General features: G+C 37.7%; 2 protein-coding genes across 6 annotated transcripts in view; both read right to left on the reverse strand.

Annotated features, from left to right (window-relative positions):
• Window positions 1–657: 657 nt before the first annotated feature.
• Window positions 658–14356, reverse strand: LOC311435298 (potassium channel, subfamily K, member 16-like). 2 transcript variants are annotated; one of them, XM_084516116.1, is made up of 6 exons: window positions 13147–14356; window positions 9010–9124; window positions 8305–8471; window positions 5661–5826; window positions 4046–4274; window positions 658–3873 (listed from the first exon to the last, which is right to left on the reverse strand). In XM_084516116.1, exons 1-5 carry the CDS (start codon window positions 13357–13359, stop codon window positions 4051–4053), a joined length of 885 nt encoding a protein of 294 aa, XP_084372242.1. In that variant the 5' UTR covers window positions 13360–14356; the 3' UTR covers window positions 658–3873; window positions 4046–4050. The 2 variants fall into 2 exon arrangements, with proteins under 2 accessions (XP_084372242.1, XP_084372241.1); XM_084516115.1 differs by having other exon boundaries at window positions 658–4274.
• A 6195-nt stretch (window positions 14357–20551) lies between these two features.
• KIF6 (kinesin family member 6) overlaps window positions 20552–24998 on the reverse strand; it is a 174640-nt gene continuing 170193 nt past the window's right edge. For all 4 annotated transcript variants that reach the window (XM_084513564.1, XM_084513565.1, XM_084513563.1 and 1 more), the window contains 2 exons: window positions 24583–24689; window positions 20552–21206 (listed from right to left, as the gene is read on the reverse strand). In XM_084513564.1, the coding sequence (XP_084369690.1) occupies window positions 21190–21206; window positions 24583–24689 (124 nt within the window). In that variant the 3' untranslated portion in view covers window positions 20552–21189. The remainder of the gene's footprint in view (window positions 21207–24582; window positions 24690–24998) is intronic.

Consider the following 24998-nt stretch of genomic DNA (forward strand, 5'->3'; position numbering starts at 1 on the left):
GTGCCCCGAGGGCACTAAACGGGTGTCCCTGATAACGGCTGTGCCGTACAGACACTGGGAGGTGCCGCCCGGTTCTCCCGCGGAGAGCAGCAATCTCTTTGGGTGTGCGAAAAGTTTGTCGTTTACCTGTTTTGGTGCAGCGTGGGAGCTGAAGGGGAATAAACGCACTAAATTTCTGAGCGGGGTGCCTTTGATGTGCTGTCGAATGGTAAAGCCTTCCTACACTGCCCCGTGATTTTCTTGCTAGGGGAGTGTTTGTGCTGTTGTAAGTAAGGCAGCATTCAAGCAGGCTCTGTACAACCGACTGGTTCTGGTAATATGCTAACAATTTTTTTTGGGGGTAGATGCTTTAAGCTCATGTTTTTACTGACAAAATGCAGAATTGCACATGCAATCTTCTGCCAGCATGAAACTGGCGATGCTATGCTAGCCCTGTTCCTGTATCATCCTCAACACAGTCATAAAAAACAACCAACCTTGTGCTGCTCATTGCTCAGTCTCAACTCTACCTTTTCAATGTATTCTTCACTGAATGATGTTTAAACTGAAAAAAAAAGTCGTAATATATCACAGAAAGAAAATATATTAAAAACGTACATAATTTTCTTTCATTTAAGACAGAAATAGACAAGAGCTGCACTTTCATGTTATAAACACATTAAAATCAGACAGTTTGTACAAAGCACACTACTAAATATAACCCTGTTGAAACATTGCTGACTAGTCATAGAACATTTAATGTTTACACTCGAATTATATTAAACAAATTACTCGTGAGGCACAGGGTTTGTAACTACAAGCAAGACTGCATAAAAACCCAAGGCATCAAGTATGTGCTTGCTAGAAGGAGTTTGGGGAGGAAGAGAAGAGATTAAAATTTGCAACAAATCTTTGAAGAATCTTGTAATATTTTAACAATCTGACTGGCTCATATTCCTGAGTATTCTCTGCAATGGCACTTTGCAATCAGAAATGAAGTGTTGTACACCTGAGGAGGATACGTGTGTGTCAGCCTTCTATTTTAAATCTCCAGAGAGACTGGCTCAAATATTTGCAGATGACGTTCTGGTGTTGTCTGGAAGGTACCAAAATTTTGGAGGATGAGAAAGGGCTTGCTGAGTGAGGTTAAAGGGTAAGTGTAAGCTTGGAAGAAGGTTTGGTTCTTGCCCTGCTCTGGGCTGCTCATGACAGCTGCTCAGGACAACATGCTGCTTCTCCACTTCACAGATGGGATGTAGACACTTCTGGGACAGTGCTCCTGCCAGACGCTGCAGAGCTGGGTTCACGTCCTTCAGAAGTGCTGTCTTCTGCATAGCCTGGCTGAGCATCTTGTAGCTGGTTGTGTGGGCTCCATTCTGCGCAGGGTTGCACTGGTAAAACATGCTATTAAGAGTCCCTTCATGCACTTCTCTGGCTCCTTGTAAGCTGTCATGACTGCACAATTCTTCCACATTTATTTTCTTAGCTGGTCAGTTGATAATTGTTGACCACCTTTTTGTTAGAGGAAGAGTACTAAGAAACACTTTGTCCATGCAAAGAACTAGACCAGTTCTGCCAGTATGCAGCTCAAAATAAGCTTTATTACAGATGTGTATGACCTTTAGGATCTTCTTAGGATCCTGAAAAATTGACAATGTGAGCAAGAAATTTCTATTACTTGTATAACAGAGGGGAGGTCATCAGTATCTTTCACTTCTCTTTTCCACCATGGCAATATGTTTGATTTGAGTTTTTTGTTTGTTTATTTTGAGTCTTCTGGCAGGCAGCTTGAGAACTGCTGCAGCTACCGTCAGCCTTACTAAAAGCAGCAGGAGCAAAAATTTCAGAAGATAGTCTTGCTGTGCTGCTATTTTGTAAATAAGTATCAGATATAGGGATAATTTTGTGGACTGAGGTAAAAGCAACCCAAACTCCCTGCGGTCAGATGTCAAGTAAGAAAGATTTTAACAAACACTTGGTCAGTAAGTAGTGTATGCATGCTTTTTATCCCTCATAAACCTTGTTATCACTTTTTATGGCATGCAACATAGTGTAAAACAGTTTATATCATCACCTTTACACTACCACATGTTTTATGGTTGGCTGTGACTAAATAAAGTAAGGCAGCATGGAAAAAGTGAAGTGAAGGAAACTGACTGGTTATAAATTCAGTAGAACTTTAGCTTTGTCTTTCATACAAACAGGCCAGGAATGTCTTACAGTGTTGTCGCAAGACAGGTACAGAGTATAGCAATGGTGATGATGTTATGAAGTGCATATACAAATGTTATGTCGAAGAAAAAAGAATCCTGAAAGTGTATGTTTCTCAGGAGGTTTGCAAAGATCCAAAAAGCAAGACAGGACAGAGTTGTCAGTGACAGAAGTTACAAAGAAAATTGTTGCAGAAATTCATGGGAATGACTGAGAAAGATCAACATAGAGACCGAGGAGATAGAATCTGTGAGGTAGGTAGGGATAAGGCATCAGGGAAATCTCAGTTGGGATAAGCATTGGAAAGCTCATTTTTTTAATGAGTAAACTACAGATGGCATTCTTACATGCCAGCATTTCAGATTTGACAGCCAGGCTGCACTATGCAGGAGTCAGCAATGAACACCAAAGAAAGAAAGAAAGAAAGAAAGAAAGAACTAACGAACGAACGAACGAAAGAACGAAAGAAAGAAAGAAAGAAAGAAAGAAAGAAAGCACTAAGTCAGATGCAAGAGCAAGCATCTGTTGGACTCTCCTTAGAAGTCAAAGTCTAGGACAGAAAGTATGTGTGAAGAGATTTGTAACTTACACACAAGTATTTACATGTTTTATGGACACTTCCCCAAAATGAAATATCAAAGTAGCTGCTGAAAGGCTGACATTTGATATTACTGTAGTCTGCCAGCCATAGATTAGCCTGGGGCTGGTCTGCATGCCCAGTCATATTTCACTCACACTTTAACATTAAAGTTCCACTTCTAAATGAGTTTTAAAAGAATTAGTTGGTGGTTAATACGAGTTACAAACATACTGAACAAATAGCAGTGTGTACATAATTACGAGCATATCCACAGAATGTGTTAGTGATGGTTATAAACAATCTAGTATGGTACTCTGGGTGAATGAATAAGTGTTTAATCAAGTTTCTATGGTTTACTTAAACACAAAGTGTGACTATAGCTTTCTGCCTCAGTGACAAGCCTGCTATAAGGTGTTTGGATGACCTCCTTTGGCTTTTCTGCTTCTTTGGAGGCAGCTGCTGCTACTTTTGTCTTGCAATAACTGCAATAAAGTCAAACTCCCTGTTCCACTGCTACAGCACAATGCATAACTGAGGATAAGATTTAACACGAGAGCCTATCAGCCTTGTTTAGAGGTAAATGGATAGCATCAGTCCTGTACGGTGTGGTAGTTTTTCAATAAACTGGCCCAAAGCAAATTACAGACTCTAGTAATATTTGTAATCTGACAGGAAATAAGGAAATCTGCTTGCATTGAGATTTAAAGTGCTGGTTTTGGGTGGCTATGAAATGAACTTGATAATGACTGCTCTGATCTGTCAGTTCTCTATAAACAGAATAGTAACAGTCCAGACAGTGCTGGATAGACATAAAATTTGAGAGAAACATTTTAGCCCCGGAACTAAAGAAATGTTATCATTTTATACAAAAGCTGCTAATTTCAGATGATATCAAATAAATCTTAATTGGATGGATGCCATTAAGCAGGTGGCCATTGCTGTTGATATTTCTCTGGGGCTTTGTTTACTTTCTGCTTGGAAATGAAGAAGGATTTCTGTACCTATTTTTTCCACTGGCGTTTCTTGATGACAGCACTTCTTATTGGAGGTGGGAGGCAGTCACCCTGGATTTCTTGAATACAAATGGCCAAGAGAACTGAATTCTGATAGAAAAAAGAAAGGATAGGAATTGCTTACTGCAGTAGAAGGTGCCATTGTTGAGTGAGAAGTGCAAAATGAATCCTGGAACAGTTTTATTGTGTGCTACTTCTCTCGAGGTTTTAATTGGCTTATGCCCTGATGCAAGGTGCTCTTTCAAGACTTCTCTCTGTGTACCTTTTTCAGGTAGGTATGTGGATTCTAGGCTGCTCAGGTTCTTCTTCCAGTTTGGTTGTGTCTCCTTCTGCCAAGCTTAAGTCCGGCTTGTGCCACTTCAGCTGAAGGAATTTTTCCATCAAGTCAGCTCCCACGTTGAAGACCAGGGCCAGCCAGGCCAAGCCAAAAACAATCCAAATTGCAGTTAGGCTCCTGTATAGTGGGATATAGTGCTTGTTGGGGTTTGTGCCTGAAAAATCCAGGAAACTTCACGTATTAATTTTGACTGCTTTGGACAACGTATATAGTCATAACCTCCCCTCCTTTCCCCCACAGATGTGTATGTTTACCAAGTTCATGTGATCTATGCACATTTTTTTATCAATTATTATTATTTTATTTTTATTTTTTTTTTCAAATTTCAGGTTCAGCTTTGAACAGTTGTCACCAAATCTCTGAAATTGAGGCGATATAATAAAAATAGCCACATCTACAGTTATTAGGTCTGAAAAAAAACGAGTGTTCCCAGCTGCTTACAAAATACAAACACTGTCTTGGAGTCACACTGTTGAATCCATATTAGCCAAATTTTACTCAAGGGACACGCAGGGGATCTCATCTGATTTCAGAAGGTATGGTTTACAACCTCAGTGATATAGTGATTTCTTTTTGTAGTGTGACCAGGTAACCAGGGCTCAAAATCACTTGGAGAATATTATATGGGAAATGCAGCCATTTTAAGTAAATGTTTATGAAAATCTTAACCCCTAATTTGGTATTTCCACAAAATGAGCAGTTGGTGCAGCTGATACAGATGCACAACAACACTTCAGCCATTCATTTTGTCTCTGTCATACAGGTCATTGTGAAGTTCCATAGTGTCCATGGTCAGGATGGGATGGGTTTTTCTCTCCTTTCAGGACATAGTTATGACTTCTAGGGTAAGAGAACTACCCCTTATGAAGTAACTTATCCTTTTTGTTTGTTTGTTGTTATTTTGTTTTTAAATAAGCATACTATATGTACTGTGTTAAGAGCATTTATTCAAATAAGAAGATGGAAAGGTAGCCCCTCACATGTTTCTATTTCTGTGCTTCAGACTACATACCCTGACAAGTGTTTTTTTTGTTGTTTTGTTTTGTTTGTTTGTTTTTGTTTTTGTTTTCCATAGCTGTCCCTGTGGTTGTTAGCAATATTATCCATACTGTAAGTACTCAGCATTTTATATCTGACAAGATTTTGTACTGGGAATGGTAGGCACTTGCTGAAACAAATCACTATTAGGAGAGCATGGCTCAAAGGCTTAATATTGACAATGAGATTTCATTTATATTCCACCTGTCACTTGTGGTTCACATTCATACCAGCCTCAACATAGTCACTGTTAAATTTGTTGTTCAGTGGCATACATGAAATAAGTTTAGTGACTCTCAGCTTAGCTGCCAAGAGAAAAATTCCCATGTCATAAATCATCTCATTATAATCAGCTCTCTTTCTCATACCATATTTATAGTGGAATCTATGCTCTCTGTACTTAGGCTTATACTACAGTACCAAATCTCAGCAAAGAACCTCCCAGTGAGGTGAGAATACAGGCAGATAGGTAACATTTACCCATGTTCATCCTTATTATTACCTACTACGTAGTCCCCAAATCCAATGGTGCTTAGGGTGATGAAGGTGAAGTAAAAGCCTTCTCCATAGCTCCAGCCTTCTACGTAACTGAAAACCAGTGGTGGGAACACCAGAAATAGCAAGGTCCCTGTAGTCAGGAAGACAGCCACTGCCAGTGTTTGAACTACCTGAAAGATAAAGGGAAGATGGCAGCTAAATAACACTGAGCATCTGTCTAGAGGAAATTGCTGTTTTGCTCTTAATCACAAACCTGCTCCTGCTGGGAGCAATGTCCAAACAGGGAAGGATAAAGCAATGCTTCTGTGTACTGCAGGCTGACCCTGCTGTTTATCCTGCACATAGATATTGTACCTAACCACAAATCCAAAACAGTCTCAGAATTAGGAAAAAAAAAAAAAAAAAGATTTTTTAAAGCCTTTTGCAATGAGTTTTTAAGTACGCTCAAGTTATATTTTCAGAATTACTATAGCAACCACAGGAATGAAATGCTCACTTTTCATTTCCATTCAAATGGAGATGCTCTTGTAATCACTTGGATCCAGTCTTTTAGGAAAAGCACCAAGTATTGCATAACTCGTGATACAAAGATTGGCAAGAACAAATTAGGATTCTCTTTACTGTGACTGCTTCCAAAGATTTATAAAGTGGCTTGCAAGAGCTCAGCCAAAAATATGTTTGGATGAAATTTGAGTGAAGTCAGTTTGCCTGCTTTTATTTTAAACTTAGAAGCATTCAGAGCAGAACTGTTTTCTGTCAGCACAGGGTAGATCTGTGTCTCTCATTACAAACTGCCTTTTGGGAAATGTGAAGTCCAGCTAAGTTACAGCATATGTGGCTGCACCAGATAGATATGCAGAAAGGTCTGCGGATGGGTTGCGACAGGGGAATGGCCCAATGGTTTGATCTAAGGATTGAGGATCAGAAACTCATGGGTTGCCAGGGAACACAGTCATGGCTCTGGTGAACTTTTGACTAGTGCTGTATAGTCTGATGCAAACTCATTGCAATTGTTTAAAAATGCCCTCAAGGGCATTGAAAACAAGAGCAGGGTTTTCTATGCATGTGTCTATTGTGACATGATGAAAAGCGAAACCACTTTGTTTATAAAACGGAAGATCCAGGTATCCTTTTATTTACTTATTTATTTTTTACCTCATTTTGTATTATCCCACGTATAAGACAGTTTGCTGAGCTGAAACTAGGGAAATGCATGAGGCTACTGGGTGACTTTGACAAATCACTTCTGCATTATGTACCATGTCTCTCCAGCTGTATAATAATCCTGACCTCATTTATGAAGCATTTTGAGAATTACTTATCGACATGTTATAGTTGATTTCTGTTCTCATTTAGTTCATTCCAGAAGTGTGATAGCATTTAACTAGATAATAAAGATCATATAAAACTCTATACTGAAATTCACAATATTACTTTTTACCCTGGCTTTCAAGAGCTTTCTGGTACCAACATATAAGGTAGAGGAAGTAAGTCAGGAATGAGGAAGAATTGATTTTAATTAATTTCCCAAGGCACAATTAAACTGTGGTTAAAAGGAGATGAAAGAATTTCTTGTGAGAGGCTTTTCGTAGTGAAGAAGCAGATAAAGGTCCAAAGTTTTATCTTTAAAAAAAAGCTTTAAAGCATAGGAGTTCTGCCAAAAATGAAGTGATGATTCAGGTGTAGGTGAAAAAATAAAAAAATAAAAAAAAATCACATCCCCGAATTGCCATTAAAAATTTCAGGAAAGATGTAGCTAATAGAGCTATAGTAGCCCAAAAGTTCTTCTGGTGGAAGAGCTACATGTATCTGAGGAACAGGCATACGTTAGTTAGCTAAGGAACTTCTGCTGATATAAATTAACTTCGCATTTGATGATACCTATATAACTTCACCAGAAAATCTTTCCCAGTGTAGGTAGAAACTCTGAAATGTTTCAACATATCTAACATGTCTAGTCTCCCTTTTTGGTATCTAAAGGGGTCAATACATTGAACTTTTACTCAGAAACTTGCATTAACTTTGTTACAACTGATCTTCACATATTTTATGTTATCAGTGTTTCCCTTATTCCAATACATCTGCACTAGTTCAGTGACTCACCAATAAACTATAGCTAAAGAGAAGGACGATTTATTTACATTTCAAAAAAAAAAAAAAAAAAAAAAGGAAGGAAGTGCTAAATTACTGGCACAATCAGGGAAGGTAATTCAGCCAGATTAGCAGGCTAATAAAAATAGTTTGTCTTTGCACAATGCAGGCCTAGATTCTGAGATAGATACCAGCATAGGCTAGATAATAACAGCTTGATTCAGCAATGCATGTATGTGGATGTTTTCTGCTAAAGTCACCACAAATTAAAGACCCGGCTCAAAATTGAGGCCACGCTTGCTTAACAGTTTTGCTGAATCAGGGTCTAAAAAGGCAAATCTGGAGTCTCTCAGGCAAAAGCAAATTACTTTAAAGCCATCATATATAAATATAGTATATCAATTTTCTGATATAGAGGGCAGTGTAATTGCTGCAGTTCAAAAAGATGTAAGCACTCTCCAGGAAACCCAGTCTAGCAGCCTTACTACTATCTAAGAAAACAGTTTTTATTAGTTTTGAAACAGTGGAAAAAAAAGATAGATTGATTCATGCTGTACCTGGGCATGGCCTGGCTTTTGTACCCATCTTTCCAGCATCATCAGATGAGCATTGAGGCCTTTCCCCAACTGATTAAGGAACGCCAGGTTGAGCGGAACCCCAAATAAGGCATAAAACACACAGAAGACTTGTCCAGCCACAGTGCTGGGGGACCGGTTACCATAACCTGGAACAAAAAAAGAAAACAGCTATATCAAAAGACTTCACAGAAAGGCTGCAGGCCATCATGGCAATTTCCTAGGCTTGGAAGCTTGCTTCTATTAAGCTTCAGGGACATGGAGGCCTGTGATTTTCCACAATGAAATCTGCCTACAAATTGCCATAGCTTATGATAGACCCCTGTGCATTCATTACTACTAACAGAACGTTTAACAAGGAAAATACTACTCTTAGCAACTACAGCGACTTTCTTTAAGTCTCTGATTTTGTAGTAAGTGCAACTGAGTGCTTTAAAGCACTCAGGAGGTGTTCTGCATGTACAATATCATATTGCCTGTACCGAAGAGGTACTTGGCTGTTTTTACAGGTGTAATATGTTGGATAAACAAGCATAACAGGTATAATTTAAAACTGGTAAGAAAATATAATCCACAGTAATCAAGTTTGTCTTATAGGTGTATTCTGTCCACCAATTTTATTTTTCTGGGGGTTTTACAGAACAGCTGGAGGAACCCCCAACTTACAAGAGAAAAAGTGTTCCTCACCTATAGTGGTGACAACAGTTCCTGCAAAAAAGAAGGAGTTGCTGAAGTCCCAGTTACTGGGATTTGTAGAGTTTCCTTCTGGGCTGACCCCTTTTTCCCATGCTTCCATGAGGACCTAAGGCAAAAGAGGTTGAAGGAGCAAAGATGAGCAACACATTAGAACAGATCAGGAAAAATGTCAGGAAAACAAAAAACAAAACAAAACAAAAACAAACAAGCAAACAAACAAAACAACAACAGAGAAGCAAATGCTGCTTTCCGTCTTGAGCAAACAGAGCAATAAATGGTGCAGATAATTGACTAAAATGACCTGAGAGAGGTCTTATGCTGACAGAGTAAAACACTGAAAGGGATCTGGCCAGGAACTTGAACTCTTCTCTTATCACTGGAGATCTGGCCATTGAAGTAGGATTGGTTCCACAACTACTTGAAGGCTGAGGGGAGGGGAATGGAGGGTGTCCCCAGAGTAATCAAACTGGGATTTAAGTGAAGTTATGCCATAAAATATACAGTTTCTCTTCTTTCCTTCGTAGCATAGTCATTGCACTCCAATTTTAAATTTTGGCACATGTAAATTAACGCTTGTACTTGAGGGAAAGGGCATGGGAAGCATGCTCATTTCTGTTTCCAGCAGGTAAGTACTAGTGAGGGTGAATTACTTTTTTGACTATGGCTTCCCAGCCAATTTTCAGTCGATACCAGGCTTCTCCTGATTTGGAGATTAGCTAATGAAATACTCTTTGCCATTTCAGATAGCTCTTACCAGATAATAAAACTACTATGTGCCAAAAAAGATCCAGCTCCTATGTGTCTATCAAGTATCTTACTAGGTGCCTTAGTGAAGAAGGTGTTCCTTTGTTCTCCCTGAGAATACTCTGTATGAAACAGGAGCCTTCTGTTTAGGGGCTGGAGTTTCAAGAATCTCCTTGTTTGTTACATACCAATTTTGAAGTCCAGCTCACAGACTTCATCATTTTGCCAAATGCCTGAAGGACTTGTGAATTCACTCTCTTGCTTCCATGGACTGTTTTATGAAGCAGGACATGAACAGAATTCAACAGCAGCTCCAGCCTTAGATGGTTCCATGAGCATTAGACCAAAGAAGATGTTCTTTCTTGATTCAAATATTGACTACTGACAGAAAGATTGCTTATCTGATGAACATATCTATGACAAGGTAACTGATTTTGCATTGGTTTGGCAATATTAGCTTCTATTATCTGTGCTGGTGGATTAGGCATCCTAAGTTTAATAGCCAATGTTATTCTTCATTAACAAATCCCACAGCATTGTTCAAGTCCATCAGATAGGCCAGCTAGGCATCGTCATATGTGATCTCATGATTGAAGAGCCAGGAGAATTTATTTTCAATATGACAAAGAACTGTTCCATTAAAGGCCTGGTTTCAGAATGTGAAGAATTTGACACATTAAATCATCTAGATTTTACCATCTTATTTGATACTTAGAAGGAACACACAGAAACTCCTGAAGTGTGAGTCATTTGAAACGTCTAAAGTGATCACAGGTCAATTCATTCCTGTAAGGAGCACCTCTGTTATATCTATTTCAATGTGCATGTGTTCAGAGGAGCTTCATCCACATCACAAAAGCCATCATAAAACTGTGAGGCAGTATTAAATGTTGAACACTCCAGACACAGTTTGACAAGGCCAGACTTCTTAGTATGACAGTTGCTTTTAAGCACAACTCCAAGAAAAAGAGGGCAGACTGGTGCCAGGGTGGACCGTTCCTAAACAAGCACATTGGTGTGGGGCAGTTGTAATGGCTCCTAGCTCCTTTTTGTCTACAACTCAGGTACCGGTTAGGGCTGCAGTGAGAACAGAGAAACTGCTCAATGGTTGATGAGCATTAGCTGTTGCTTTTGGGAGCAGAATTAGCCAGTAAGTAAAAGCAATGTGCTAGAATTCACAGTAACAAGATGAAACCTGCATAGAGCTAGAATGCAGAGAGAGTAAGAGCTGCCACTTCAGCACCTGTCCCCCTCCCAGTGCACACTGGAGCCACTTGCGGTCATAGACCAGGAGTTAGCCCTCTTGGCCAATATTTATACCAGATGCTTTAGGGTTGGAAAAGTACTGTCATAATCAAAACAAGGACTTAAAAGAGGTACCTCCTCACTCAGTGGATCTGCTTTTTGGTTATGCTGTAAGCATGGCATAATTTCCTGACCAAAGTATGATTACCAGAGACATATTAGATTGCAGTGCTTCTATTTGCACTCTCCCGAAGTTCCAGGTTGTTCAGCTTTGGAGCTCCAGCTCAGGGTCACCCCTCAACTAGACAGTTTTAGCCTAGCAAAGCCAATATAGTTTATGCACATGGAATGGCAAGAATTTGCTTCATGCAAAATTGACTAAAAAGTTAATGAATTATAAGTGGTAAATCTATTACTAGTGGTAATGGATATGGAAATAGAAAACTTGGGTTGATTCTCAGATTCCAGGATTTAGGTTTAAAAAACCTGGAAATAAGGAAGTACAAATTTGTCAGCAGACTGGACTGAATCTAGTGGCTGTCTCTAACCACAATATGAATACTGTCACTTTTTAGGCTGGAATTTCTGACATTATGAACTGGCCTCCTTAACCATATAGATAAAATGTACAGTGAGACAATGGCTTCCCTGCACTAGTTTTAGAGTAAGAAATTTCATTTGAAAAGAATTTTATTCCCTACTATTTGTAAGAGCTGGACTAATTTCTTAACAGGGGTTATAAATGACATATGAGTCATTTATAGGCAGAAGACTATTGTTGAGTACTCTGAAGCTTGGTGCATTGTAGCTGATAATTTGGTGCCCTCAACCGGTTTTGTTTGGAACAGCTGATGTGTGAAATTGTATCTAACTCAGCTGAGAGGCAGCAAAATGTGATTGTCTGAGACCCAGCAGTCTAAGGAAGATCCACGGGAGCCAGAGAGGAGGATCTGGGCATCTATGAACCCCATCTAAGGTTTGTAGGGTACTAGAGATTTAACTAAACCTTTTAACCCTATAAATTATCCCAGTTTGGTTTAGAATGAGATTCAGGGTCTTTTCTACTGTCATTACCACAGGACAAAGGGAAAGGCAGGTAATAGCACTAACTGGTGTAGCTGAGCTGAAAAAAAAGCAGACTTTTTAGGTATGTAAACTCTTGAAAACTCCAGTCATTTCCTGGACAAAGCCAAATGTTCCACAAGAAACATGTCAAAGTATTAGTCATCATCAAAGCATTGTCCTTGTAGACAGAGTTCAGGCACCTTCTGTTCCCTTTTTGATCTGAACTTCACTGTGTGCTTACACCCATTTATAGAATATAGGTTTTAATGTTGATCTGAAGCATGTGCGTTGGTGGAAATCCTCTGTTTCAAAGTGCAGTCTTGCATCCTGTTCAGTGTTTCTGTCAGCTTTAATGACCTGAGAGAAAGAGTTCAAACCATTTAGGCACCCAGGTCTGTGTCTGGAGAAATTTTGAGCATGAATAAAGTAATAATTCAAGGATTTTTGCCCAGTTCTTACAATACTAGAATGACAGGATTTGTCCATAAGTAATACCATGTGAGGGCTTGTAATTAATCTCCAACCTGTTTTGAGTAATAGATTAAAATGTAATTGAAGATGTCATTAATAGACAACTCATATTGAATAAGAGCTCTTTAGCACTTATTATAAATGATAAATGACACAGATTATGATGGCTGAGCTCATCTTTTGTTTAGAGGCCTGGAAGTGCAGGACTGCCTTTCAAGTGCAATAGATGATTTCTGGTAGAAAAGAAGGGCAGAATCTGTGCAGGTTTGGGCTGAAGTACCTTGGCAGGGCAACCTACTTCTTGTAAGGTTTTTGTCCCCATGCATAATTTCCATGCAGTAATTCCTGTGGGAGCTACAAACCATGAAGCTGAAGGTACTATAAGGTAACATAAAGGTTCATTAGTGGTTTTGCATCTTTTGGATGTTCAAGAATGGATAAAAATAAAGTGGTATGGGAAGGGGCTTGAGAAACCATTGCCTTTCTCTTGTACAGTTAGTCTTCCAATGTCGTGTTTAGCAGATCATGTTTGGCCAAAACAGTATAATTGCTTCTAACAAAAATAATGCTTGAGCCCAAATCATGGGAGTCTGTTCCTCTTACCTGTACGAACTGCTCCAGGGCTTGCCTATCCAAGCATGTGTAGTTCTGCAGGAACTTGAGCTTCTCCAACTGGAACTGGTCCCGAGAGTGAGTCTCTGCCTGCTTCTCCAGCAGCTGGAACACCATAGCACCGAGGAGGAGATAAAAGAGATACCCCAGTACCAGCAGTGGAGTCCAGCTGATCTGCCAGTTGGGTACTGTGAGGAAGGGCATGCTTCTGCTTCTGTGAGTCCCTGCTCCTTACTCACTAGGTTACTGTTCCGAGATCTGCACTACCCCAGGCACCCTTAAATCACACACTGGTGTTCCCAGCAACTGTGCTAGAGATTTTTCTAACAGAAAACATGGGTATCATGCCTATACAAAATGAGACTAACAGGTAAATTTTATCCCTCCACATCCTTTCTCTATCCAGAACAAAAGGAGAGCATTTATAGCTTAGTAAGAATGTGAATCATAGTGTTCTCCTCTTACAAAAACAATTTTTATCCAAAGATCTCAATGAAATTAATCAAGCCTGACCCAAACCCTCTGAGATAGGTACTGTTTTGCAGGCTGGGAAGATGAAATAGAACTAGCTTAATGACTTACCCAGGGTCATATGAATGTCCTACGAGTAGACTCTGAAAATCTTCACAAGTAAAGCCTTACTCTAAAGGCTAGACATCTGTACAAGAAAACACTATAAACTCTCTAATTACAACAGACTCCCCAGAACTAAGAAGACTATGGAGCTGAATAAATGGAAAAGTCAATAGCTGCCGTCTGTACCATACAGACATTGCTGGTACCAGTGAAAGCAGCGTGATGAAGCTCACAAACATCCTGAATTCAGCCTGGTCCCAAGACAGAACTTCTCTTTCTTAATCAGAAAAAGATTGGCCCCTCACTGCCTTGCCTGCTGGTCCTGGACTCTTTGTCAGATGATTCCACACTTCAACATCCCTTAGTCCACACAGTTAGAGAAGGAATCACTCATGCCTGCTGCTTTCAGTCTCTGTATTGTCCTTTTATGTCCAAATGCATAGGGGAGAAGGAGAGCTTCAGGTTAATCATTAGCTAAAAAAGTATCAGAGACTCACTCCTGGGAGCATCGATGATCATCACACACTGAAAATGAGCAGGACTTGCATATTTTTCTGTAGGAAGACCCTTATGGCTAGAGTCATCCATGCCTGACTGCTTCTGAAAAAAAACTCTCACACAGAGCTAGAAGGCCATGTGGCTAGGGCTGCAATTTTGTTCAACTCTTTCCCATTAAAATCTTCTGGGTACAGATATCCCCTTTGCTTAGTATTCAGAATTGTTCTCCACCTACCTTCAAACAAGAAGTAGTGCTCAGAGAAAAACAATGAAAAATTTTCCTTCATATCTGTATCAGGGAAATCCCTGCCCTTTCCACTTGAACTGTGCTCCTAGCCTGCAGCCAGCTCCCACCCAGAAGAGGATGACTGATTGGCAACAGAAGACCTCTTGGCACTGTGGGAAGCAAAGAGTATTGTGGAAAATTCCAAGAAGAACATCTTGGACTTTGGGACCACTCTGTTGCTGTGACTGGGGGCAGAAAACAATCAATAGAGATGTGCAAAATGCAAGGACGCAGAGCTTTGGTGTTCTAGCATGGATTTTTCAGCTGAACTGACACACGGTAGCTAGAAGTTACAGTTGCATCGATATTGCCAAGCACAACATTATGAACCAAACTGCTCTGATGCAACTGAGATATCCAATTTACTTATCACTGATGGAAGACCTTCTCATAGCCTGTGCTGAGGACAACTGGCAATTTTACATCTGGAGTATCTAGCAATAACTAGATACTGTCTTCCATAATTAAAAGGTACAGCTTGTTGTTCCATGCCTTGTGAAATATTATGGGTAAATGAGCCTGGGATGTTGCACAACTGCCTATAAGACTAGCAGGGCTGTCTCTGGTGAGAGATCCAGATGTTTGTTGTGTTACAGTTTGAAAGACCTACTTCTGCCAGTCCAAGAGAATGCTAGCCTACTGGTTTTCTGGAATGGATGCAAACATATGCATGTAGCTGGGCTGAGACAGATTCCCACAGTTGAAGTAGATTTCGCAATTAAAGGTATTAAACTATTCAGTTATTAATGATCAAATAAAGCACTGAACCTTTTTTATGTCCCCTTCTGCTCTATTCAGTTCAGTCCAATAAAGCATTCTAGCTGCCACACTTAGAAGTCTAAATTATTATGCCTTAATAAAAAAGTCTACCTAGACTTAGTTTTATGATCTTAATTTTCTGAAAGCTTTGGAAATTAAGTCACTAAAATTTTCAAATTTTGCTTACTGCTAATTACAGAAGTTTAGATATTCCTACTTGAAGTATCTCAACATTAGCAGTGTTGGACAAATGAAATGATTTCTAATAAGCTTTCAGAGGGGGTGTTCTCATCTTTACCATGACTATTTGAAAAGCACTTAAAAAAATAAGAATCAATTAATGGGAAATAAACAGCTGGAGAGAACTTGAAAGACACATGGAATATGTGATAAGATGTGTCCTGGAGATGATGTAGAAAGCTCTGCTTCTGCAGACAGAAGCAAAAAATAAAAATAAAAAATCAATTACATGTGCACTAGAAACTGAAGAGTAAATATACAGTTAGGGATGAACAACTTCATAGCTGAATGACCATACAGATAAGTGCAAGCACAAAATCATGAGCACATGTTTAAGAAAGTATTTTCACAAACTTGCACGGTTCCAAAGAGGTAAAAAGAATAGAATAGCATGTTCTGAAAATGTGAAAAGTAACACTCTGTAAGGCACTGATGTTGCCATATTTATTCCTACTGAAAAGCTAAAGAAATATGTACCTGTAGATTTCAAGTTATGGAAATCATCAATATTCTGTCTGCAAAAAAAATTTTTTTTTTCTTTCTTCCTAATTTTAGCTTACCACATTGGAATAAAACGAGATTCTGTGCAATAGCCCAGAAGTTATGTCTTGTTGCAGGTAAAAAGAAACTCAAATATATAACATTGGAATTAAAGAGAAAACTCAGTTTCTGAGTGAGTTCTAAATCCAGAAGAGAGAGCTCAGCATGCCTTACCACATTGGAAATGAAATTTGGCTTCCAGGTAGAAAGACTAATAAACACTATAACAAAGTAATAGTATTAGCAGATCCCTATTGATGATGGGATGGCAAAGCACTGTACCTAATCTAATTTCTCTTATGGTTCTATAATAGTCTTCTGATTAAAAATAAGTAAAAACTAAGTCCGCAAACTTTAGAAAAAAAAATCATGACAGAAAAAAAAATGTTCTTGACTGTAGCTAAACTTGGAAGTTGACTGTTACTCAAAGGTCCTACTGTTCCAGCGCTCCCTGCCGATGCTAAGCACAAGAGTGCATTTAGTCTCAAAGCTACGGAATGAATTCTCACAAAAAGTATTTTGAATCCAGATCTGAATGTGACCTCCTTGATTAGTCCTTCAGTTTTCTTATCTTCCTCCCTCAATGCTATTGTAATAGATGACTGTCTCTGTAGGATCTGACTTTCCCCAGAGAAAATCCGAGCCCTCTGGAAAGGACAGGTACCAAAATGACACCCTGGTCTACAGTCAAGGTCATGAATGACCTTATATATATCTCATGGAGCAAATCAAAGGATTCAGAGTTCTCTGATTACTTGACCTATTGTTGTTACAGTCCCTAACAATTCTTAAACACGTACAGATAATAAATAAAATTAGGCCTAAAATAAAAGACATAGTTTCCTCACTCTATGTTTCAAAATCCAGAAAAAAATGCCGTTGTGATCAATAGGAGAATAATTTACATAGATACAAATAAGCTTTTCTAAAATAATCAATTCAGTGTTTGAAAGATACCTTGGTTGATTCTGTTATTATCAAAAATCTGATGAAGGATGACTTTAGGACTAGTTTTCCTGGAAGAAGCTTCTCTGAACAGAACTAGATGACAAACTGGATGCAAAGATCCAGGGACCCATTCTTCTTCAGATTATGCATTACAGCTTGAACAACTCATACATGGAAATACTGAATTGTTTTGAATTAGCCTTGCTCCTTGAATGATTTATGACAAGTGTTAAGGCAGTTATTTAGAACCATGTTCAATATAAATAGCAGTAATTTAGTGCATTTCTTCAGGCATGTCACTGCCATCTGGCAAGTTTCTGCTTCTGATTTTGTTCCCACTCCAAATTTAAGCCAGCAATTTTGACTTACTGATTTACATTCACATAGGTGAAAACGTGGAGCATTTTCAGATAAAGGTTGCCTTATTGGTGAGGTTTCAAAGCAAACATTACAGGAAGTGAAACAGAAAATAATATCAGAAGATCATTTAACATTGATTTAAACAACAATAAAAGTGATTACTATGAAATAACCTAAAAATAGAAGTACAATTATTGTGGTTATTAACAATGAACTTTGAAAAGACAAACAAATTCTGTACAGAGCTACTAAAAAAGCTATATCTAGCAAGGCATTCCCAGATTTTCATCTTATTGACATCATTTCACCAGATTGATATTTGGTACAGGTTGCATTTACAAGATCTTAACACTTAATTCTGATGAAGTGCTCTGAATTTATACTACTAACATAAAACACTTGCATCTTATAATTTATCAAACCAATAAACCCTCTCCATGGGAAGATATTACAATATATACTTACCCTGTTAATGTGTGTGAACCTCATTATTCCACTTCAAAGCCTCTTTCATAACAAATACAGAAGTGAAAACAGGAGATTGAATTGGGTGTGTCCATCTTCCAAGCAAAATAAACTCAACATAAGGTTATGTCATTTTCTCAAAGCTGGTGAGCTCAAGGGTTTCACTAACATGGCACCTGGCTGGGCATATATTCCTGGCAGATTCAGCATGAATGAGAGCAGGCCCTTTAGCCTTCATTATAAATCTACATCATAACCTGTCCCTCCCAGAAACTATGTTGTTGTAGGAGATGTCAGTGGATGTCTATCTTCTCCTATAATAAACCATATGGAAAGATTGAAAATGCCCTGAAATGAGAAATGAGATGAACCACAATGTCTGGCATTAATTAATCCTGGAAGTATCTGTATGACATCCAGCACTGTACCACTACTGCCCCGAGATATTTCCACAAACAAGACTGGTTGGAGACAATATGTTGTATTTACCGTATAAACATTTAAACAACCAGCAACTAGATATCACTGTGAATAGACAGGAGTCAGCCATGTATGAGTATCTCTATACTTTGTGACTTTCTTGAAGCAATGAATTCTTTCATGAAGAGAAAAGGACAAAAAGGGCTTGTAGAGGAACCCAGTTGCCTTCTGACAGCTATAAGGCCATCAAGAAGATGGAGCCAGACTTCTCACAGCATGGCATAATGGGAGGCAGAGAGACAACAGCCATTACTTTAAATAATACAAGTTCAGCCTGGACATAAGGATTTATTTTATTTTATTTTATTTTATTTTATTTTATTTTATTTTATTTTATTTTATTTTATTTATTTATTTATTGTGGTGAGGTCAAGCATTGAAATAGATTGCTTAGAAAGGTTGTGCAGTGTCCATCCTTGGAGGTTTTCAAGTTCAGAATGAACAAAGCCTTCAAAAGATTAGTTTGCTGTCATAGCTGATGATGCTTTTAGCAAGATATGAGATTAAAGACCTTGTGATTTCCCTTCCAACCTGAATCTTCTTATGGACCTAAAAGATAACCTTTGCAGAGTAGAAGGTAGAAGTTTTTTTTTTTTTTAAATGTATGCTTTATTTCTTAAGACTATTACGTATGAATCAACAAACTTTTCTTTCCACAGGATACCATGAAAATATACAAAAGAAGCAATAAAAGGTTTCTGCATTTGTATTTATTTATATTATTTTCTATTATTATGTTTTCTATTTTGGATGCATTCTTGCTGAAGCTCTTATTTTATATTTACGTATATAGTCTTAATCTCAGAGCAAAATCAGGCATTGCAATCTCTCTGCAAATCAGGCATGACTTTGCTGATAGTGATTAAATTTCATATTGATTTTAAAATGTTGTAAAAAAACCCACTACCAAACAAAGAAATACAGGTGAGAAAACATGTTAGGTGTGGCAAACTGAGAACAAAAGACTGTATATGTAATAATCAAGAAACAGCAGTGTAACATTGGTCATATGAGGATAATACTGAGATCATTCTCTTAACCAGTTACTGAAAGCTCTTGGAAATGCTTCAATGTCAAACTAAATGAGCTGTTGTACCAGTAACACTCTTTTGGCCACCTCCAAATAAATTCACTGTAATGGAGATTTTACTGAAATGGGGAAAAGACAGCTACTTCGCCCAGCAATGGTTTGGGACCTCTGGTTGGTTCTTTATTTTGTTGGGGTAGATGGAGGCAGGATGGTGGTCCTTAATGAAGCTATATGAAAATGAATTCAGTACATATATAATGGAACGTGTATATATAATAGAATGACCTGTGAAGAAGAAAAATAAAGACAAAGTTCCTGGCAGAATTTGGGCAGTATAATAAAATCTCCAGCAAAGCAGACATATGAAACTGGAAGATCAAATCCTCAACTCTCTCTTCTTTTCTCAAAGCAACAGTAGATCTGACTTTCATCTCACCTTGTACATCGTACAGGCTGCATAAAGTTTACCAATTTATGTGGTAGCTGTGCTTATTTTTACAGAAAATTGAAATGCAGAAAAAAGTATAACTTCAGCATTTCTTTATTGATTTCATCTTAGTTGTTAATTTGATGGATATCTTCTGTAGGTTTGAACACCTCAATTCATGATGTACTTCTTAGTAACTGAATTTGCCACTGAATTCAGTGTCAGCAACTTGAGGACATACACCTTTAAGATTGATATGAGACTTCTGCCAGCATACTGTTGTGTTTTTATATGATCAAGGTAACCCCTTCCAAATGGGTGACTGTAAGCTTATTGATAGCATGAAAAACATCAGTTTCAATCTGAAAGTATGTATATCTCAGAAAAATTGACTCTGTTTTGCATTGCATCTTTGGACTTGTTTTGGCCTGAAGAGTAAAATAAGTTATTGCATAACCAGGTATTATGTGATAAAGTAATATTGAGTCAATAGTGAAGTTATGTTGTATACAATATATAAATGAACTTAGATTTTCACATCTTATCTCATTATGTTTTATTTGTACAACTATTTATTTGTACAATTTTTTATGTACAATTATTTGTTCATTTTTGCTAAAAACCCATCAAGTATCACTGTTTAGTCTGAAATCTAGATATTTTAAGAAGGTTTATATTATGAATAACATTTAGTGTATTAAAATGGAAGAAAACCATTTTGGAAATTTTAAAATGTAGAATTTATTTCCAATAAAAATGAATTTTCATATTAAAGTACAATATCGGTATTTTAATATAAGTATTTTAATAATCTGATGTGAAAATTATTATTTATTGGGGAAAAAATAAAAATCAGAAGAAGGTCCCAAAGGAATTTTGTAGGATTTTGTTCCTACTATTTTTGCAGACATCTCTAGATGCCAACTAGATGTAAGCAACAAAGCTTTATGCAAATCCAGAGAGAAAACAGATCAATTTCACCTGAATTTTTTCTCAAGTTTCCAGTACACAAAGGAGAAAAATATCAATCCATCTGCAACAATAAAAGTTCTCCAGACTAAAGATGTAATGTTCTTATTAGATAATTTTAACTTTTAGAAAGCATTAACATATTAGATAATTTTAGTATTTAGAAAACTGATAATAAATTCCCAATAAACAGAAATATTCAGCAAACTCATGATCAGTTTTTTTAGTTTTGCTTAATTTTAATGCAAGCTGAAGATACTGAGTGCAAATTTTCTAATATAATTCCCTTGAGAAATGGATTTCACTGTCAAATATAAGTCACGCCTACTCACTTTCTTACCAGTTAAATCTGTACATCCAAAGTAGTCATTTGTACATGTTTCTAAACTGAAAAGGAAGGTAAATAATAAAGGTCTAACAGATTCTAAAAGGAAATTGTGGACTGCAACAAGAACTTCATTTGTTCCCCAAGCCTGAAAGGAGATAAAGAATACTTTAGATTATATCACAGGATGTGTTATCAGTTTTAAAAAGAACTTCACAAAAGCAAAACAAAAGAAAGGAAAAATAAGGTATTTAAAAACTTTTTAAGTTTTAAACTTTTAAAACTTTTAAAGCAAAATAAAACAAAACAAACAACAACAAAAAACAAAACCATCTACTCTTCTGCATTTTCATTTCTCTACTTCAAGACAGAACAAGGCAAAAAAAAATCATATATTTTCAGAGTACTCCTTTCTAAAAAACTTTCCAATTTTGTTGTTACAATGCTTTGCCAATCTCAGCAAGCCCCTGTGAATGTACCTGCTTTCATCTCTGGTTAGAAAACAAATGGTAACAAACTACAAACTGAGCTAATCTTCCCGGAGACCTCTCATTATCTCCTTTACATTACTGTCACTAAGGATATTGAGCATTCCCATGCTTTCTGTTTGTGAAACGTATTTTCAACTCCATTGGCTTCTGCACACATTTATTCTCTTTTATTTATTTCTTTTTTCAGCTAATGCAAAGTGGGGCCCTCAGTTTGCTTCTAAGATACTGATGTAACTGTTTGTAAGAGTCAGGATCAATAAAGGAAGAGCAAAGGAAAGAGCAATATGTCAACATTTTTTAGACCTAGTGGACTTTGGTTTGGCTGAATTTATGCCTTCTCACTTTGTTTCCTACATGGCACTCTGTGTAATAATCATGCAAGGAGTACATACATTTGCATGTTAATGCAGAAATTCTTATTGAACAGCTCAGCTGCAGAGAGTTGGACTAGTAGTCAGCACACAGCTTCTGTACAAAGCTGTCTGACTGAACTTAGTGGCTCTGGCACAATGATTTCTTTCTGTTTTATCTTGTAGATGTTTGAGGTTTATTGAGGAAAAGTTCTGTTTGAGATAAATAATACTTCCCCCCCCCCCCCCCCCCACTGTATTCACTCTTCTTCTACTCTTCCTCCCTACTTATCTGTACTTTACCTCTTATATATATATATTATAAACAAAACCAAGTCTCCATCCCCACCTCACCAGGGAAAAAAAAAAAAAAAAAGTACAACCCTTAAGTTCTCATTTGTTTTTGATGCAACTATTATTGGAAATTTCTTGTTGTACACAACCCTAAAAAAGTTATTGTTACTCTCTTCTCCTTTTAGTCTAGGAGTCTAGAAACAGGTCAAGGAAGAGTGAAGTGATGACAGACAGAAAGAATAGCCAAGAAGAGCCAGTTAAGCAGTATTTGAGCAAGCTCAGAAGCTTGCTTGAGATGAAGCAATAAGTCTTGTAGTTATATACACCCCATGTGAAAGTTTTGTCCCTTTAACTTCATGGAAGATCAGAGGAGAAAGTGGTGAGCAGTCTGAAACCTTGGGGACTCTACCCGGTCATGTCCTTTACTCCATACATTGTGCCAAGCTGTGCACATGGCAAAAGGGAATATGTACCACTATTAGAGATGTGGGAGTAGTGGAGGCAGTCACTTAGACCATTTTCGTATACCAGTTAGAAAAGCTACCTCAGAACTTCATAAATATCCTCAGGTTCCATCATGGTGCTGAACAGCAAAGTACTGCCTTAGCAGTCCTGGTCCCTTCATCTTGCTACATCAAAATTAACAAACTTTTTGATCAATGGCTCGTGCTCCATCTTTCAGATCTGGGAAGTCATCCTTTCAGTCCAGGAAAAGAAGCCTTTAATCTGCCAGATTGACTCCAAATCCTTCTCAGAACTTGCTGCTGAGCTGTTTCATGTCTATGACACATCAGGTTCCCAAGCGTTTGTAATATGCAGGTCATATTTATGAATCCTCTTTACTCTTTCCCCCCCTGCTTAGTGACTGGTTGAGCCATTCAGCTCTGCACTACCAGGATTGTCAGAATAAGCACTGTGCAAATGCTACTCCATTAATTGTTATCTACTTAGGCCAGGATGTAGCCCATCTTGTCTAAATGAACTTCTGAAGGATTTTAAAAGTGTTGACCCTCCTTTGTTCTGCAAGAATACTATTCATGACTTCAGGCCAGATAGTTGTCAATGTTGATAATGCCTAGTCCCTTCTGAAACTGATGTATGATGTTAGGTAATAGCCTGTGGCTGAAAAGCAAGCAGGATGGAAAAGGCATTTGAGAGAGATGTTCCTGATATGGTATGATTTAGGAGATAGATGATCACAGGACAAGATGTGCTTGATAGATTGCTGTATACAAAATGGATCAGATCTGGACGCTCTAAAGGCCTGAAATGTTTGTTGTAAGACACTTATCTCTAACCTACTTCTGGTGAGCTGCCTATAAATTCAACTTAATTTCATTTGCAGAAGAAACTTGACAACAGCTTTTCTAAATAAAGACAAAAGGGAACCCAAAGCCTAAGTGTGTTAAGTGTTTGCTTTGGATGAGTGTAAGGGGGCTGTTTTTTCAGCCACTGTGAGTTTACCTGACAGTTTTACCTGATAAGCAGTGTGATAACAAAACCCCACTTTGTGACAGTGCTAACACCATCTGCCAGGTGCTGATAGCTTGCTGAATAATGCTGTCATCAGCGCTCAAGTGCTGATGGAAAGTTATTGCTTCACTAGCCACTACTGCTTTAATCTTCTAATTGGTTGCTGCAAATAAAAACTATCATTCAAAAAAAAAAATAATCACAGATTGCTTTTCTTTATAATAATGAATTCCTTTCAGGCAACCTTGCAGCACCACTATTGTGTATTTAATGCTTTCTGCTTCCTGCCAGTTTTACTAATCATACTGTAGAGTGAGCTGACTTTATTGCATACCTATGATTTCTCTCAGTAACTGATTTGATGACAAATATCCATAGAAAATTTTACTAGACCTTGATATAATGAAATATCCTTTAATAATATACTCTGTTAGACACAGCGGGCTAGTCTGCTTGATGAAGTAGTGTGCAATGTAATCATCTGCATAATCTTTATTTATTGTTAATTATTACAGCTAAATTAGTACGAGCTGAAAACCAGGCCAGATAGTAAACAAAGATTTGGAGGCATTTAAATTATTGAGAAACCACATTCAAGTACATTTTCAAGTGTAAATAAATACACCGTGCTGGCAGAACAGACACGCATGATGGTGGTTGGTTAAAACAGCCAGCCTTCATAGTTTTAGGTTGCAGCATTGAGCTACTAAAATAAATACATGTGAAGAACCTCAAGGGTTTAGAATGGTTGAGAATGTAATGTAATATGACTTAAGCCAGAATCAGTTCTCACTTGTGTCAGTGTAAATGTTGGACTAAAGCTATTTTGGCTTTAAAATGCTCTACTGGAGATTTTTGTTTGGCCTCCTATTTTATTATTATTATTATTATTATTATTATTATTGGCAGGATTTACCTTTCTTTTGCAGGATGTTCTGTCTTGCTTTAATAAAAGCTAGGATGTCAGCATCAATCTGGCTGTCTCCAGTTAGAGGAATAGGTGTATTTGAACTTGGTGAGGTCCTGAAATGAGAAAGAGTATTTGTGGTTTCAACTGAGTAAGGTTATTTTTCTGTTGCTTTATCTCTCTTCTTCAACATGGAGGACTTCGTTTTCCAACTAGAGATGTATAGATGTTAGAGAAGGCATGGTTCAAAGTAAAATCAAGCTCAGGACACCTAAACACTCTTATGTAGTCTCCTAATAGCTTAAAGTTAATAGCTTTTTAATTTGTTAGGGCTACATGCTGATTGGTTATAAAACATCTCACAAAGGATGAAAAATATTTTACTGCTGCGTCAAAGACTTATCACCAAGTGGAAAGGCCTTGCA

The sequence above is a fragment of the Aythya ferina genome, assembly GCF_964211825.1.
Source record: "Aythya ferina genome assembly, chromosome: 3".
Lineage (NCBI taxonomy): Eukaryota > Metazoa > Chordata > Aves > Anseriformes > Anatidae > Aythya > Aythya ferina.

Coding starts and splice junctions, on each gene's coding strand:
- LOC311435298 (XM_084516116.1), bottom strand. CDS start 13,359: ATGCCCTTCCTCACAGTACCCAACTGGCAGATCAGCTGGACTCCACTG. Junction 9,125..13,146: donor CCCTGGAGCAGTTCGTACAG/GTAAGAGGAACA, acceptor CTTTTGCCTTAG/GTCCTCATGGAAGCATGGGA. Junction 8,472..9,009: donor AACTGTTGTCACCACTATAG/GTGAGGAACACT, acceptor TTTTTGTTCCAG/GTTATGGTAACCGGTCCCCC.